This window comes from Larimichthys crocea, chromosome XII, assembly GCF_000972845.2.
Source record: "Larimichthys crocea isolate SSNF chromosome XII, L_crocea_2.0, whole genome shotgun sequence".
Classification (NCBI taxonomy): Eukaryota; Metazoa; Chordata; class Actinopteri; family Sciaenidae; genus Larimichthys; species Larimichthys crocea.
The window spans coordinates 28758738-28771264 of record NC_040022.1 but is presented as its reverse complement, the minus strand read 5'-3'; the positions used below and the strand labels follow the sequence as shown (position 1 = coordinate 28771264).

At 45.5% G+C, this 12527-nt stretch overlaps 1 protein-coding gene across 5 annotated transcripts; it reads left to right on the top strand.

Annotated features, from left to right (window-relative positions):
* Positions 1–1468: 1468 nt before the first annotated feature.
* ubn2b (ubinuclein 2b) lies at positions 1469–11955 on the top strand. 5 transcript variants are annotated; one of them, XM_027285230.1, is made up of 18 exons: positions 1474–2133; positions 2164–2330; positions 2740–2868; positions 2958–3065; positions 3745–3876; positions 3980–4086; positions 4178–4667; positions 5572–5642; positions 5732–5861; positions 6154–6260; positions 6355–6465; positions 6549–6692; positions 6781–6831; positions 6915–6957; positions 7758–9080; positions 10438–10645; positions 11020–11088; positions 11365–11955. In XM_027285230.1, exons 1-18 carry the CDS (start codon positions 1992–1994, stop codon positions 11409–11411), a joined length of 3579 nt encoding a protein of 1192 aa, XP_027141031.1. In that variant the 5' UTR covers positions 1474–1991; the 3' UTR covers positions 11412–11955. The 5 variants fall into 5 exon arrangements, with proteins under 5 accessions (XP_027141032.1, XP_027141030.1, XP_019125126.2 ...); XM_027285229.1 differs by having other exon boundaries at positions 1470–2330; positions 3983–4086; XM_019269580.2 differs by having other exon boundaries at positions 1474–2330.
* The last annotated feature ends 572 nt before the right edge of the window (positions 11956–12527 follow it).

The following is a 12527-nucleotide window of genomic DNA, read 5'->3' as shown; positions in this document are numbered from 1 at the left end:
CATGAAGGGACGAGCTGAAGCTCTGTGATAAGAGATTAAACGATAATGGAGTTTTTGAATGTGGCACGTTGAGTGTTTGCAGCTGATGTTCACCCAGTGGCAGGTGGTGAAGAAGACAAGGCTGAGGAACTTTCTCACTGTAGCTTTTTTGTATCTTTGCTTCTAGAAAAAGTCTTTCTCAGTTATCAGTTTGTTTTTCTCTCAATAAAACCACATCTGTTTAGGATTTGAAAGATCTGCGATTTGACAAGAGACAAACTGGACAAGTTAAACATTAATGAAACATTTCCGTAAAAGTTACCATAAAATTAGGAGTAATACAGAATCAATTTGAACAGATTTGTTTATTTCCCATTTGACAAACTGCAGTTCAGCAAACAACATAAACCCATGTTCATGCTTCACAATATTTAGTATTGTATTTATTTATTGTAACAATATTTAGTTTATTGTATTTTTTAAATATTTACTTCATGCAGCAGGTCACAGTATACAAAGTGGATAAGAAAAATACTCAAATATATATAAAAAATATCTAACGATATACATAGAAACATAAATAACATAATATATATATAAAAATCTAAGATATACTTGAAAGAGAAAAATCAAATTTATTACAAGCTTTCAAATATACATGTTGCATCTGCATAATATATTATCTATATATAACAGTAAATTGTTTTAATAATTATAAATCTTTTTTCTTGTTTATATCTTATTTTATTATTTTAATATATATATTATATATATATATTAAATATATATATATATATTATATATATATATATATATTTATTAATAAAATATATAACGAATATATATTACATAGATAACCTAATATATAGAAAAAATAAACTTATATACAGCGTTCAAATATACATGGTACATTCATAATATAACAGTAAATAACTTTAATAATTAAAATCTATCTGTTTGATTATATTTATTTTAATATATATAGTAAATATATGTATTTTTATATATCTATAAGTATAACGATATATAGAAACATAGATCAACTATAATATTGAAAAATAAAACTTATTTACAGCTTTCAAATATACATGTTGCTCATGCACATAATGTCTATATATAACAGTAAATATACTTTAATATAAGAAATCTTTATCTTGTTTAATCTTATTTTAATATATATAATATAATAATTAAATATTTTTTAATATATATTTAAAATATGTTAATATATAACGATTATATATAGTAACATAAATTACACTTAATATATAGAAAAATAAACTTATATACAGCTTTCAAATATACAGTATACATCTATATATAACAGTAAATATACTTTAATAATTATGAATCTTCGTCATCTTGTTAAATTAAAGTCAGCAGCACAGACAAACCCCGCATACTTCACGCATACTTCACGCACACTTCACGCACACAAACACGCAAACGCCTCCTTGTCGTAGTAAACAGTGGCGGTGCGTTCAGGGTCTCCCGGACATCCCGCCTTCTCTTCTTGAACAATCAACCTCCTCCGGCACGTTCGCGCTCGTCTCGCGCGGTGGGCGTGTCCCGGCCGCTCTCATTGGCCGCGCGCGGCTCCCCTCGCTCCCCGGCTTCCGCTTTCTCTTCACGCGCACGCCCCGCTGAATAATGATAATAACGATCAAGATGGCCACTCCGGAATCCTGCCCGCGGTGCTGAAACCACCGATTTCATGGGAGCTCTCCGAACCGCGTCTTCCCGCTGTTTGAGTCCCTCGTAGGCGGCCGGGTCGGTGCCGGGGCTGTTACTTTATGGACTGAACCGGGCCAAGAGGAGATAAAAGCGACCGCGCGGCCCGCAGCGCTCATCCCGAAGGAAGCGAGCTAGCAGCGAGCTAGCTGAGCTTGTCGACCATCTCCAGCTTCTTCCAGCCAGCGGCGCCTCCGAGGACAGTCGGCCGGCTCCCCCTCCCTCCCTCGCCGCTCGCTCTCGTTGTGCGTGGCCGGTCGTCGGGGACCGGAGAGCGTCAAATGGCAGAGCCGAGGAAAGTGCCGTTCGTCACCATCTCGTCCTTCAACACGTCGCCGCCGACCCCGGAGTCAAGCAAGAAGCGCCGGCGAGAGGATGAGGCCGTGGAGATCACTTTTGGGAAAGATGGAGGAGGTGGTGGAGGTGGAAGTAGCGTCCCGGTAGTCGGGTCAGGAGGAGGAGGTGGTAGTGCTCCGTTTGGTAACGCGAAAGGAGGCGATGCGGAGCCCGAGGAGGCGAAACCGACCGTCCGGCTGAACCTCCCTCTGACCGAGCCCAACGAGCGAGCGTCCGCCGAGTTCAACTACGGCGAGCTGGTCAACTCAAGTCTCATCACTCAGGTCAGGAGGAGAGCGGAGCAGGCAGCGAGATGTGCCCGCAGGAGGGGCCCTGTAACCGGGCATCAGCTCACAACTAACCGGGCATCACTTCCAACTGTTCTGGGGGCTGTGAGGCTCATTTGCACTTTAATTAGACATGTTGTTATTAACTTTAAGAGTTTATTAAGCTCGGATAAGTCAGTTTAATTTCTATAATAATAATAATATTTAGTAAGGCATGTCTCATAGAATAGATGGGAGAGACGGTGGGAAAAACGGGTTACAGGGTTATAAACACTGTTTATGACTCTATAACACTGGATCCATTTAGATTTACTGCTGTGTTACAAGGCGGATGTATGTTTATCAGTCGTATTTACAAGTCAGGATCTCGTCCTGCTGATCTAGTCCCTCCTTTGTTTGCCTGCAGGTAAAGCATGCAGGTTCAACGGTCCCTAAAGGACTCACTCCTCCCCTGGACCCCAACGACCCCTTTGCTGACGACGACAGGGAGAGACGGGAGGTGGAGGAGCTGGCTCGGAAGTTTGAGAACAAATATGTGAGCGTTCCTCTAAGATATGAGTGTATTATTGTTCCAGCTGTAACTGTGTTAAAATGTATTTATTTATTTGAAATGTTTGCGCTCAGGGTGGAGGCAGCGCCCCGAAGAAGAAGAAGAAGGACAGGATGCAGGACCTCATCGACATCGGATACGGTTACGACGAGACGGATCCTTTCATCGACAATTCAGAGGCGGTGAGTTCCCTTTTCTGACAAAGTGCACACACATCACTTTGTTCACATGTCGTCACTTCTGTTTCTGAAAAATCTTCTTTTTTTTAGGTTTAAATTTCTAAAAAATGATTTCTGTTTTCGGCTGAGTCGAGCGTAGCTTTGTTCAAACACACTTCATCTGATTTTGAGTTCGTCAAATGATGGTAACAGAATGAAGTACACTCAGACATCATCTACCAAGTTACTTTTGAGATTTGTTCGTCTAACTTCACTTAAACTGCAGACTCAGACAGGATCCAGGTGCCGTTCCATTAATTTGTGTCAGGGTGTGTGTGAAAACATGTGCTGACGTCACGCTGAGGCCGCCAATCAGACGCTCAGACCGGTCAAATCTCTCCACGGTCAGCCTGAAATGTCTCTGAGACTATTTGGTTTGAGGGCGAGAGCGAGCAGTGGTCTAGTGACACAGACAGTGAATGAGAGCGAGGGAGCGCATCGATAAAGCCGGTTAATCAGCAAAATAAAAAGTTAATTCCTGACTGTTTCACAGCGTTCAACACAAACTTCTTTTGGACTTCTCAAGTTGTAGTCTGATGTCTTGTATCATTTTCTATTAGTGCAAAACTCTTTTGGTAAAAGGTTGGCGCTGCACGCAGTCGTAGAAACACTAACGGTAATTCTACTTCTCTTCTGGACTCAGTACGATGAGCTGGTACCGGCCTCTCTCACCACGAAACACGGAGGTTTCTACATCAACACGGGCACGCTGCAGTTCAGAGCGGCGTCGGACTCCGAGGGAGAAAACGCAGGCACGGAGGATAATCGCTTCAAGGTAGGTTCATGCTGCTCTGTTTCCTATCTATGTTGTTGTTGTTGTTGTTGTTGTTGTCGTTGTTGTCGTCGTACCGCGCTAATAAACTGAATGTCTTGTGTAGAAGATGAAAGACGGCGAGGAGCGGGTGATAAAGAAACGACGGAAAAAGCAAGAAGGTGGAATTCTGGAGGAGAAGAAACCCAGAAAAAATAAAGTACCAAAGCCCGGGTGAGTTTCTGCTTCAGTGTTTCCTCTCAGGCTCAAGCTGAAATCCTTCTTTCTGTGCTTAAACGTCGTCTCCTTCTTCTTCTTCCTGCAGAGTTTCAGCGCTGAACGTTCATCGGCCGGAGAAGAAGAAGAGGAAGAAGCTGATGAAGGACTCCATCCACCTGGCCAACATGCTGCGCCGCTTCACCAGAGAGAAGGAGGAGATGCGCAAGAAGAACATGGCTGCAGCCGGTCTGCCGCGAGCCACCACCAAAGTGCCCAGCGCCAACAGCGCGCTCCTCAACACCCACGCCAAGGCCGCCGGCGGCAACGAGTGCAACATGGCCGACCTGAGCGCCGACCCGGCCGTCATGTCGCTGCTGGGCTCGGCCAATAACGACATACTGCAGGACATGATGGGCGACCTGGACTTCACGATGCTGGACTCTCCTCAGCCGTCCAGCCCGGTGCAGGGAGAGAACGGCTCGTTCGGGCATAAAGCCGGTGGAAGCAGGGCGCCGCAGGGGAGTGTGATGACGCCTCCACCTCTGCCGAGCGGACTCCCCGGGCCACTCTTGAAGCGCATTGAGGACCTGAGAGCGGTACGAGCTTCAGTATTTAAGATGTTTGACATCAGAATTTGTTTGTTTCTTCTTCAAAAAAGTGGAAAATTATTTCCTAGAGCTCAAAATAATGTAATCAGATTACTTACCAACTGTCCAAAACCCAAAGATACTCAGTCTATTGTGTTAGAAACCTGTGACGAGCAGAAAAAATCTAATTTGTGTATTTTAGTTGAAAATTACTCGATTACCAAACTGACTAAAGGTGCGTTCAGACAGGTACCGTCACACAATACGGTATCTACGGCAACGGCACTCAGACAAACTAAATTACGCCTGATTTTTCACGATAGATAGACGACTCTCCGACTGACGTACAGCGTTTATCTAGTTGTGCTCCTTTTCGTTGACGTTGTTGACAGCCGATCTGGTACCTACACCAAAGTTTTTCCATTCACCTGAGTCAGGATAGTTCGTTTCAGGCAGCAGGAGTGTCCGCCAAAATAAAAGCTGCATCTGGAGGAGTTCAAAGTTTTGGCGCTGCGGTCGCCAATCAGATGCTTAGATCGCTCAAACCTCCACAGTCGGCCTGATTCTAAACTCTGATACTCGACCTGTTGTGTTCTGGCTTTGTTTATTTCATGAACCAGCTTCTAAATCTGAGTCTGACTCAGACACGAAGAAGTTTAATTTGGTTTGAGAGAGCGGTGGTTGAGCGACACAGACGGTGAATGAGGGTGAGCGAGCGCCGGCCTCGATAAAGTCGGTTAATCGGAGAAATAAAAAAGTTATTTCCTGATTCTTACGTTCAACACAAACAGACACACCTCACCCCAACAAACCACCACACAACCCTGATCCTGTTTGAATGAACTCTGATTAATTCACCGACTAATTTTCATGTTTGTCAAAGACGTCTAACGCTCGTGTTGTTTCTCCGCAGGCGTCCCGTCTGTTCGACGAAGAAGGCAGGAAGAAATTCTTCACGCTGGACATGAACAACATCTTACTCGAGTGAGCGCCGCTTTCTTTCTTTTTTTTAAATTTTTACATCTAAAAGAAAAACTGTAAACCTGACGTCTGTGTGTGTTTCTCACGTTCAGCATCGAGCTGCAGGTTCAGGAGCAGCCGGCCGAGGTCCGCTCAGTCGTCTACTCTCACCTGGAGGCCTTCGTGCCCTGCAATAAAGAAGCTCTGCTCAAACGCCTTAAGAAGCTCAGCCTCAACATACAGGTGTGTGTGTGGGAGGGATTTTTTTATTCTTAGACGCGGGGACAAAAAAAAAAATAATGATGGCACAGTGCAGCACAGGAGGAAATGTGATGAGCCGAGCGGCTATGTGTTGCGTAATGCGATCATCCTGAGTCTGTTCCATTAATCAAACGAGGCCTCGAGGCTTCGTTAAGCAGCTGCGAGCTGCCAGGTGTAACTGTTTCTGTTACCGCTGGACGCGTGCCATCTCTCTGAGTCTATATTTAGCTGATGCCGACTGTGATTTCTGACCGTGCTCGTCTCCGTTGCCCAGGATGACCGCCTCCGGACGCCCCTGCTGAAGCTGAAGCTGGCAGTGTGCAGCGTGATGCCGGAGCAGATTGCTCGATACAACATGGACTGCATCGCTAAAGTGGCAAAGTAAAGGGACCGAATCCCAGAGGCAGCTTATTATCGAGTCAGTCTCGGCGTGTGTGTTTATATTTAACTATAATATTTATATCTCTGCTCGCAGGCAGCAGTCCGAGGAGGGAGAGAAGAACGGGTCGGAGGATGACGACGAGGAGAAACCAGGGAAAAGGGTGATGGGCCCTCGGAAGAAGTTTCTCTGGGACGACAAACTCAGGTCGGTTTCACGGAGGAAAGGAGGCAGCGAACGTTCGCGTAACGTGTAAGCGATGGAGTACTCACTGAGGTCGTGCTTTGCAGGTCGCTGCTGTGTAACCTGGTGCGGGTGAAGCTCGGCTGCTACGAGCTGGAGGGCAAGAACTCGCTGTCTCTAGAGGACTACCTCAAGGCCTTCATGGAGACTGAGGTCAAACCTCTCTGGCCTAAAGGCTGGATGCAGGCCAGGTGTGTGCAGATGTTTACAGGCTGGCTGAGGAGTGAAGTCGCTGTTGACGTGTTTTAATGTTTCAAACATGTTTGTCTGTGTTCACAGGATGCTGTTCAAAGAGAGCATCATGGCTCACGGTCACCTCACGGGCTACACGTGAGTCACATGACTAAATCTTCATATCTGACTCTGACGTGTTCGGCTTGTTCTCGCTCACTCGTGTTGTTTTTTTGTTTCAGGGCAAAGAAAAAGATGATGCCGACTCCGAAGGCCAAGCCAAAGGTCAGACTCCACTTCAACCTTATTTATGATAAAGACACGGCTGCATGTTATCGACGCGAGTTAATCACGGCTGTTGTAGTCGACGTTTCAAATCCACTCGAGGCGCCGCGCTCCGTGCAGAAGCAGCTGCACCGAGCTGACGGGAACTCAAACACCAACAGCATCGAGAATCTGGTTGATTTTCAAAATAAAACTCCCTGTGCAAACAGCCAAAAGGGAAACTGTTTATCTACGTAGCATATTTACATATTTAGAAGCACGTAAACCAGAAAAATCCAACCGAATCCGAGCAGGTTAACAAACTCTGGCGGACAGAACGCTTCGAACTGTTTGAAATCTTGCGGAGAATGTAAGCAAAGCAGCATCGGCAGCACGACGTGACAGAGCGTGACTGCAGGAGGAATAATTAGAGATGATTAAAAATCATCAAACTGTTTAATTTAGTTTCAATCCAGATTTGAAATATTGTCATTGAATTTTTTTATAAACTTTGGGTTGCTAAGGTTCTGAGAGTAGCAGCATAAGAAGCACGTACGCTTGCAGCTTTTCCAGCTCTAGTTTGGTCGATATAAATCTTCAATTCAGCGAGTTAGACCTGAAAATATTCTGGTAAAATTACGGTTTAGGTCAAAGAAGTCTGGAAGCTTTAGAGAGGACGATACGAGATGCTTCACGAGAACTTTCTGACTTTCTCAGTGTTTGGATATTTTATTGTCACTCAGATTTTTACGGCTGCTTAATGAGACTCTCGAACATCACAGTTCATATTTTTACTGTTCTAAATGTTTGTGAACCTGCAGGAGTCCGTGTGGGTTCAGAGGTCCACGCCCTCAGCTGCTGCCACTCCCTCGCCTGCAGCCCAGGTTGCCAAGCGACCGCCTCCGTCGCCGTCTGAGCCCATATGTCTCGATTCCCTCGACGACGATCTGACGGCTCCCTCCTTGGACTCCATCTCCCAGGCCCTCGCCATCCTTGGCAACGCAGCCAAAGGCCTGGCTCACGGGGACAGCCCGCCGTCCCCGGACGGACCGAAGACCACCACCAACCCCTCCTCTCACCACGCCTCCTCGCCACTCATCCAACAGCAACAACAGCAGCAGCAGCAGCAGAAAAAGAACTCTGTCAGCACTCACAGCTCCAACACACCTCACTACATCTCTACCTCTTCGTCTTCCTCCTCCACCTCTCTGTCTCGGCCTCCCTCCATCGCGTCCTCCCCTCTGGCCCCGGTGCGGGTGGACGGGATCGGGGTGATCAAGGGCACGGTGCAGGCGCACAGACACTCGGTGTTGAACACTCAAAGAACTTTGGGCGTGGGCGTGGCCAAAGCCAACATGCCTGCCTCTGCGTCGTCGCCTAAACCGCGTCCGCCGCCCACCGCGTCCCCGCTCGTGGCTCCGGGATCAAAGATGGGGGTGTCCGCTCCCCCGTCTGGCCTCCTCAAAGGCAGCAATAATAATAAAGCCAACAGCGGCGACACACTCATCATCACATCGCCTCAGTCTCAAGCACACACCCACCAGTCCGCCTCACACATGACCCCCAAAACCTTCCAGACGCCTCGCCTCCCTCAGACGTCCCAGAGTAAGTCGTCCCCGTCCTCCCTCTCTCAGACGCTCCCTGGAGTTCAGCCCCAGCCCCGGCCTCAGTCGAACTTCATCACCCCTATGCACGCCACCCTCACCAAGTCTACCCACAGCAGCATCCCGCCCATCGTCAAACTCACGCCGCGCACCCCGAACCCCGCCGTAACCACCACCACCTCAGCCTCCCCCTCCATCTCCCAAAGCCCCAGGTCTCAGGCAACCCCCACCATCCACCAGTACTCCGTCAAAAGCCCCGCAGGGTTCCGCCCGCCGTTCTCAGGTGCCCAAGGAGGAGCGACGAGGCCGGGGCAAGGCAGCTACACTTCTCCAGGGAGCCAGAAGACCCCCAACAATAACAGCACCACCAACACCAGCCTTATTAACACCATATCCATAAGCAAACATTCAGGATCCAGTGCCTCCCCCACGGCGGCCTCTGCCATCGCAGGCCAGCGCCAGAGGCCCGGGGGCGGGACACCTCAGGGGGCCAAGCCAGTCGCGTCTGTTCCATCATCGGTGTCGTCTCAGTTGCCACAGGTTTGTAACCCGACAAGTTTTAATCAGATTCAGTCACATTTACACGAATCTCCAGAAAAAACATGGACTGTCTGAGCTTAAAGTGTCTGATCAGACCGTTTCAAACGAGGTTTTCTCAAAGTTCTGAACGTTTATTAACACTCAGATTTTTATGAGACTCTCACCTTTTGATATCAGACATCAAAGTTTAGATTTTTCCTATTTCAAGTCCACGTTTCCGTTTGAGCGTGTGAAAAAGTGAATCAGAGTAACTGAACAGACGAGAAATGTTTTTAAACCTCAGAGTCTTTGCTGCTGAAGTGTGTGAAGTTTGCTCAGTTTAAAGAAAGTCCACTGAGCGGCGCTGCAGAGCAGAAAGACGACAGCCACGTCAGATTTATTGTATTTTATTATAGAAAATAACAACAACAAAACTTAAGTTGTCACAACAAAACGAGACAAAACAGTCGACGCTCTTTGTCTGGATCCTGGCGCCGACAGGTGAAGTAAGGTGAAACCACACACACCTGTGCTGGCCAACAGAGACTATAGAGACCCAGAGAACACACGTCTGCTCGTACAGTGACATCCTACACGGCCTCGCATCAGGACACAATAAGAGGCTGAGAGAGGCTCATTGTTCTGGACGAATGAAGATCCGAAAACTCCACGTCCACATCTACAGCCACTTTTACTGAGTCAGCGCTGATAAGAAGTCCATTTTCTGCCAGTAAAAAAAAAAAATTAATATAATAAGTTGAAATTATGAGATAAAAAGGCCAATAAAGATAAAAGTTGAAATTAAGATATGTTGAAATTTGAGATAAAAAAATTAATTATGAAATAAAAAACTGAAATTATGGATAAAAGTTGAAAATTCTGAGATAAAAGTTGAAATTGTGAGATAAGAAGTTGAAAATTATGAGATAAAAATGTGAAAATTATGAGATAAAAATTGAAATTATGAGATAAAAAAGTGAAATTCTGAGATAAAAATTTGAAAATTCTGAGATAAAAAATGTTATGAGATAAAAAGTTGAAAATTATGAGATAAAAATGTGAAAATTATGAGATAAAATTTGAAATTGAGATAAAAAAGTGAAATTATGAGATAAAATGTAGAAGTTCTGTGATAAAAATTTGAAAATTCTGAGATACAAAGTTGAAATTATGAGATAAAAAAGTGAAATTATGAGATAAAATTTTGAAAATGATGAGATAAAAAGTTGAAATTAAGATAAAATGTTGAAATTATGAGATAAAATTTTTAAATTATGAGATAAAAGTTGAAAAGCTCCAGACAGACAGTTGATGACAGTAAATGTGATGTGAAGTTTTTCTAGTCTGTGTTCGATCACCGTCCTCCGTCTCCTCTCAGGTGTCCACAGCCGGCAGCGGCAGCCTGCTGGGCTCCGCCCCGTCCCTCCCGATGGGGTTCGGGATGCTGGGCGGCCTGGTGCCCGTGTCTTTACCCTTCCAGTTCCCCCCGCTGCTAAACCTGCCTCCGCTGGGCACGGCCGGCTCCAGCACAGCGGCCAGCGGCTCCGCGGCCAGTAGCAATGCATCGTTCTCCACCCTGACCCAGAGTGAGTCTCACACACACACACACAGATAAATAACTAATGAGTTAATGAGTTTAAACACTTGTAAACGTTAGTCAGGCGTTGTGTGTAGGTTGCTCAGATGTTGTGTTTCGTTTGGTGTCGTACGTCAGAGCATCGTCTGTCAGATTGATCGATTTGTGACATTGTTCCATTTTGTTTTGCTTCGTTTTCCCCCCAAATTTCTTCTTCTCCTCCTGTTGTTTCTCTGCGCTCCTGCTCCTGTGTCGGTCTTCTATCTTTACCTCCTCCTCCTCCTCTGTTTGGCTGTCCTTTTTTACACCACCTTGCTCCTCCTCCTGTCCATTTTGTTTCGTACCTGTCCCTCCTTGTTGCTCCCCTGTCCTGTCTCTCCTCAGATCTGTATAAGAGTCTCCAGTCAGGGTCTCAGGTTGCTCTGCCTCCTCACTTGCAGCTCGCTTTCTCAGGTAAAATCTGAACCCTCCCTCCGTCCGCCCGTCTGTCCCTCCACCCTCAAAGCCTGCTCCATTTACTCCTCCCTCCCTTCCTCCGTGCCGTCCTTTTTCCTCTTTTCCAAGTGTCTGATGTGCTTTTTTTGTCTCTGGTTTGGTCCCGTTCTGTTCTCTGCTCGTCTGTTCTTGTCGTTGGCCGCATGCCTTTCTGTTTTTTAGTCACTTGTAGCTGTCGTCTGACTCCTCGTGATGTCCGTCTGGTTGTTTTGACGCCGTGTCATCTCTCCCCAGATGTCAGTCAAAGCCAGGGAGGAGACGCCAAGAGGAAGACTCTATGATACGGCTGGATTTCAGACGTCGTCGTCCGATCATGAAGCTCCAGCGAGGACAATTATGATCCCGAGAGGAGACGAGCTCAACTTTTCACGAATAATCACAGTTAAAATTTAACTTTTTAAACCCGATTTGATAACTTTTTGAATACTATCCTTCCATAGAAAATGAAAAACGACAAATCCAGTTTGTCGATGTTTACAAGATAGACCGATATCACTGTGGACAGGGAGGAGTGAATGATTTATAGCCGAGGGAGTGAGTGTGTGTGTGTGTGTGTGTGTGTGTGAGGTTTGAATGTCGGGATTGCCTTTTTCTATGTGCGTCTCCCTCTCTGATGCATGGTCAGTGTGTCTATTCGGTGCTGTTTTTATCATGTAATTATCACTGATATGTAAGAAATGTAAACTGCAAATTGAATTTGAGCTTTTTTTGTTTTGTTTTTCAACGAGAGCTGTAACTTTTTTTTCTTTGTACTTGAATTCCTGAACGAATTCGTCTCTGTATAGAACTTAAACCGACTTTTAATTAAAATCTTTCCCTTCACGACCCGAGGCGTTCAACCAGACTTTTAAAAAAACTTAAACTTCACATTCAGGAGGATCCGTTTGTAGAGATCGCAGGTGAACAGTAAAAAAATAATCCTTTCCTAATCACTTTTCTTTGACCTCGTCAAGGAAAGATGTGAAGGAGAATCATGAGGAGTTAGGAGACGACTGCACTGTGACAAAGTCCATGAGACGGACAACAAAACGTCCATCTGAGACACTTCTTACTTTAAACCTAATCGTGGACAACCTGATGAAAAACATGACTTAGAATTTTAAATAAATGATCATAGTCAACCTGTCACAGTGCCACTCAGATAAAAACATATCGAGTTATTAAAATTTAGAGAAAGCAGAGAGCTGCAGGAGCTGAAGGATGAAGTGTTTCCTCTCTGAAACGTTTAGAGTTCAAACAGCTCTTATCATTGCGGAGACGTGAATACTTCAGAGTCATTTCCTTCAAACTATTCGACCGCATGTTCTACCTTAACTTCACGTTCACGCGTCAAACAAAAGAACTACAGCTGGACTGTGTTTACATTTAATCATTCAGCTGACGCCTCCGTCCAAAGT

Coding starts and splice junctions, on each gene's coding strand:
- ubn2b (XM_019269580.2), top strand. CDS start 1,992: ATGGCAGAGCCGAGGAAAGTGCCGTTCGTCACCATCTCGTCCTTCAAC. Junction 2,331..2,739: donor ACTCAAGTCTCATCACTCAG/GTCAGGAGGAGA, acceptor GTTTGCCTGCAG/GTAAAGCATGCAGGTTCAAC. Junction 6,693..6,780: donor AAAGGCTGGATGCAGGCCAG/GTGTGTGCAGAT, acceptor CTGTGTTCACAG/GATGCTGTTCAAAGAGAGCA.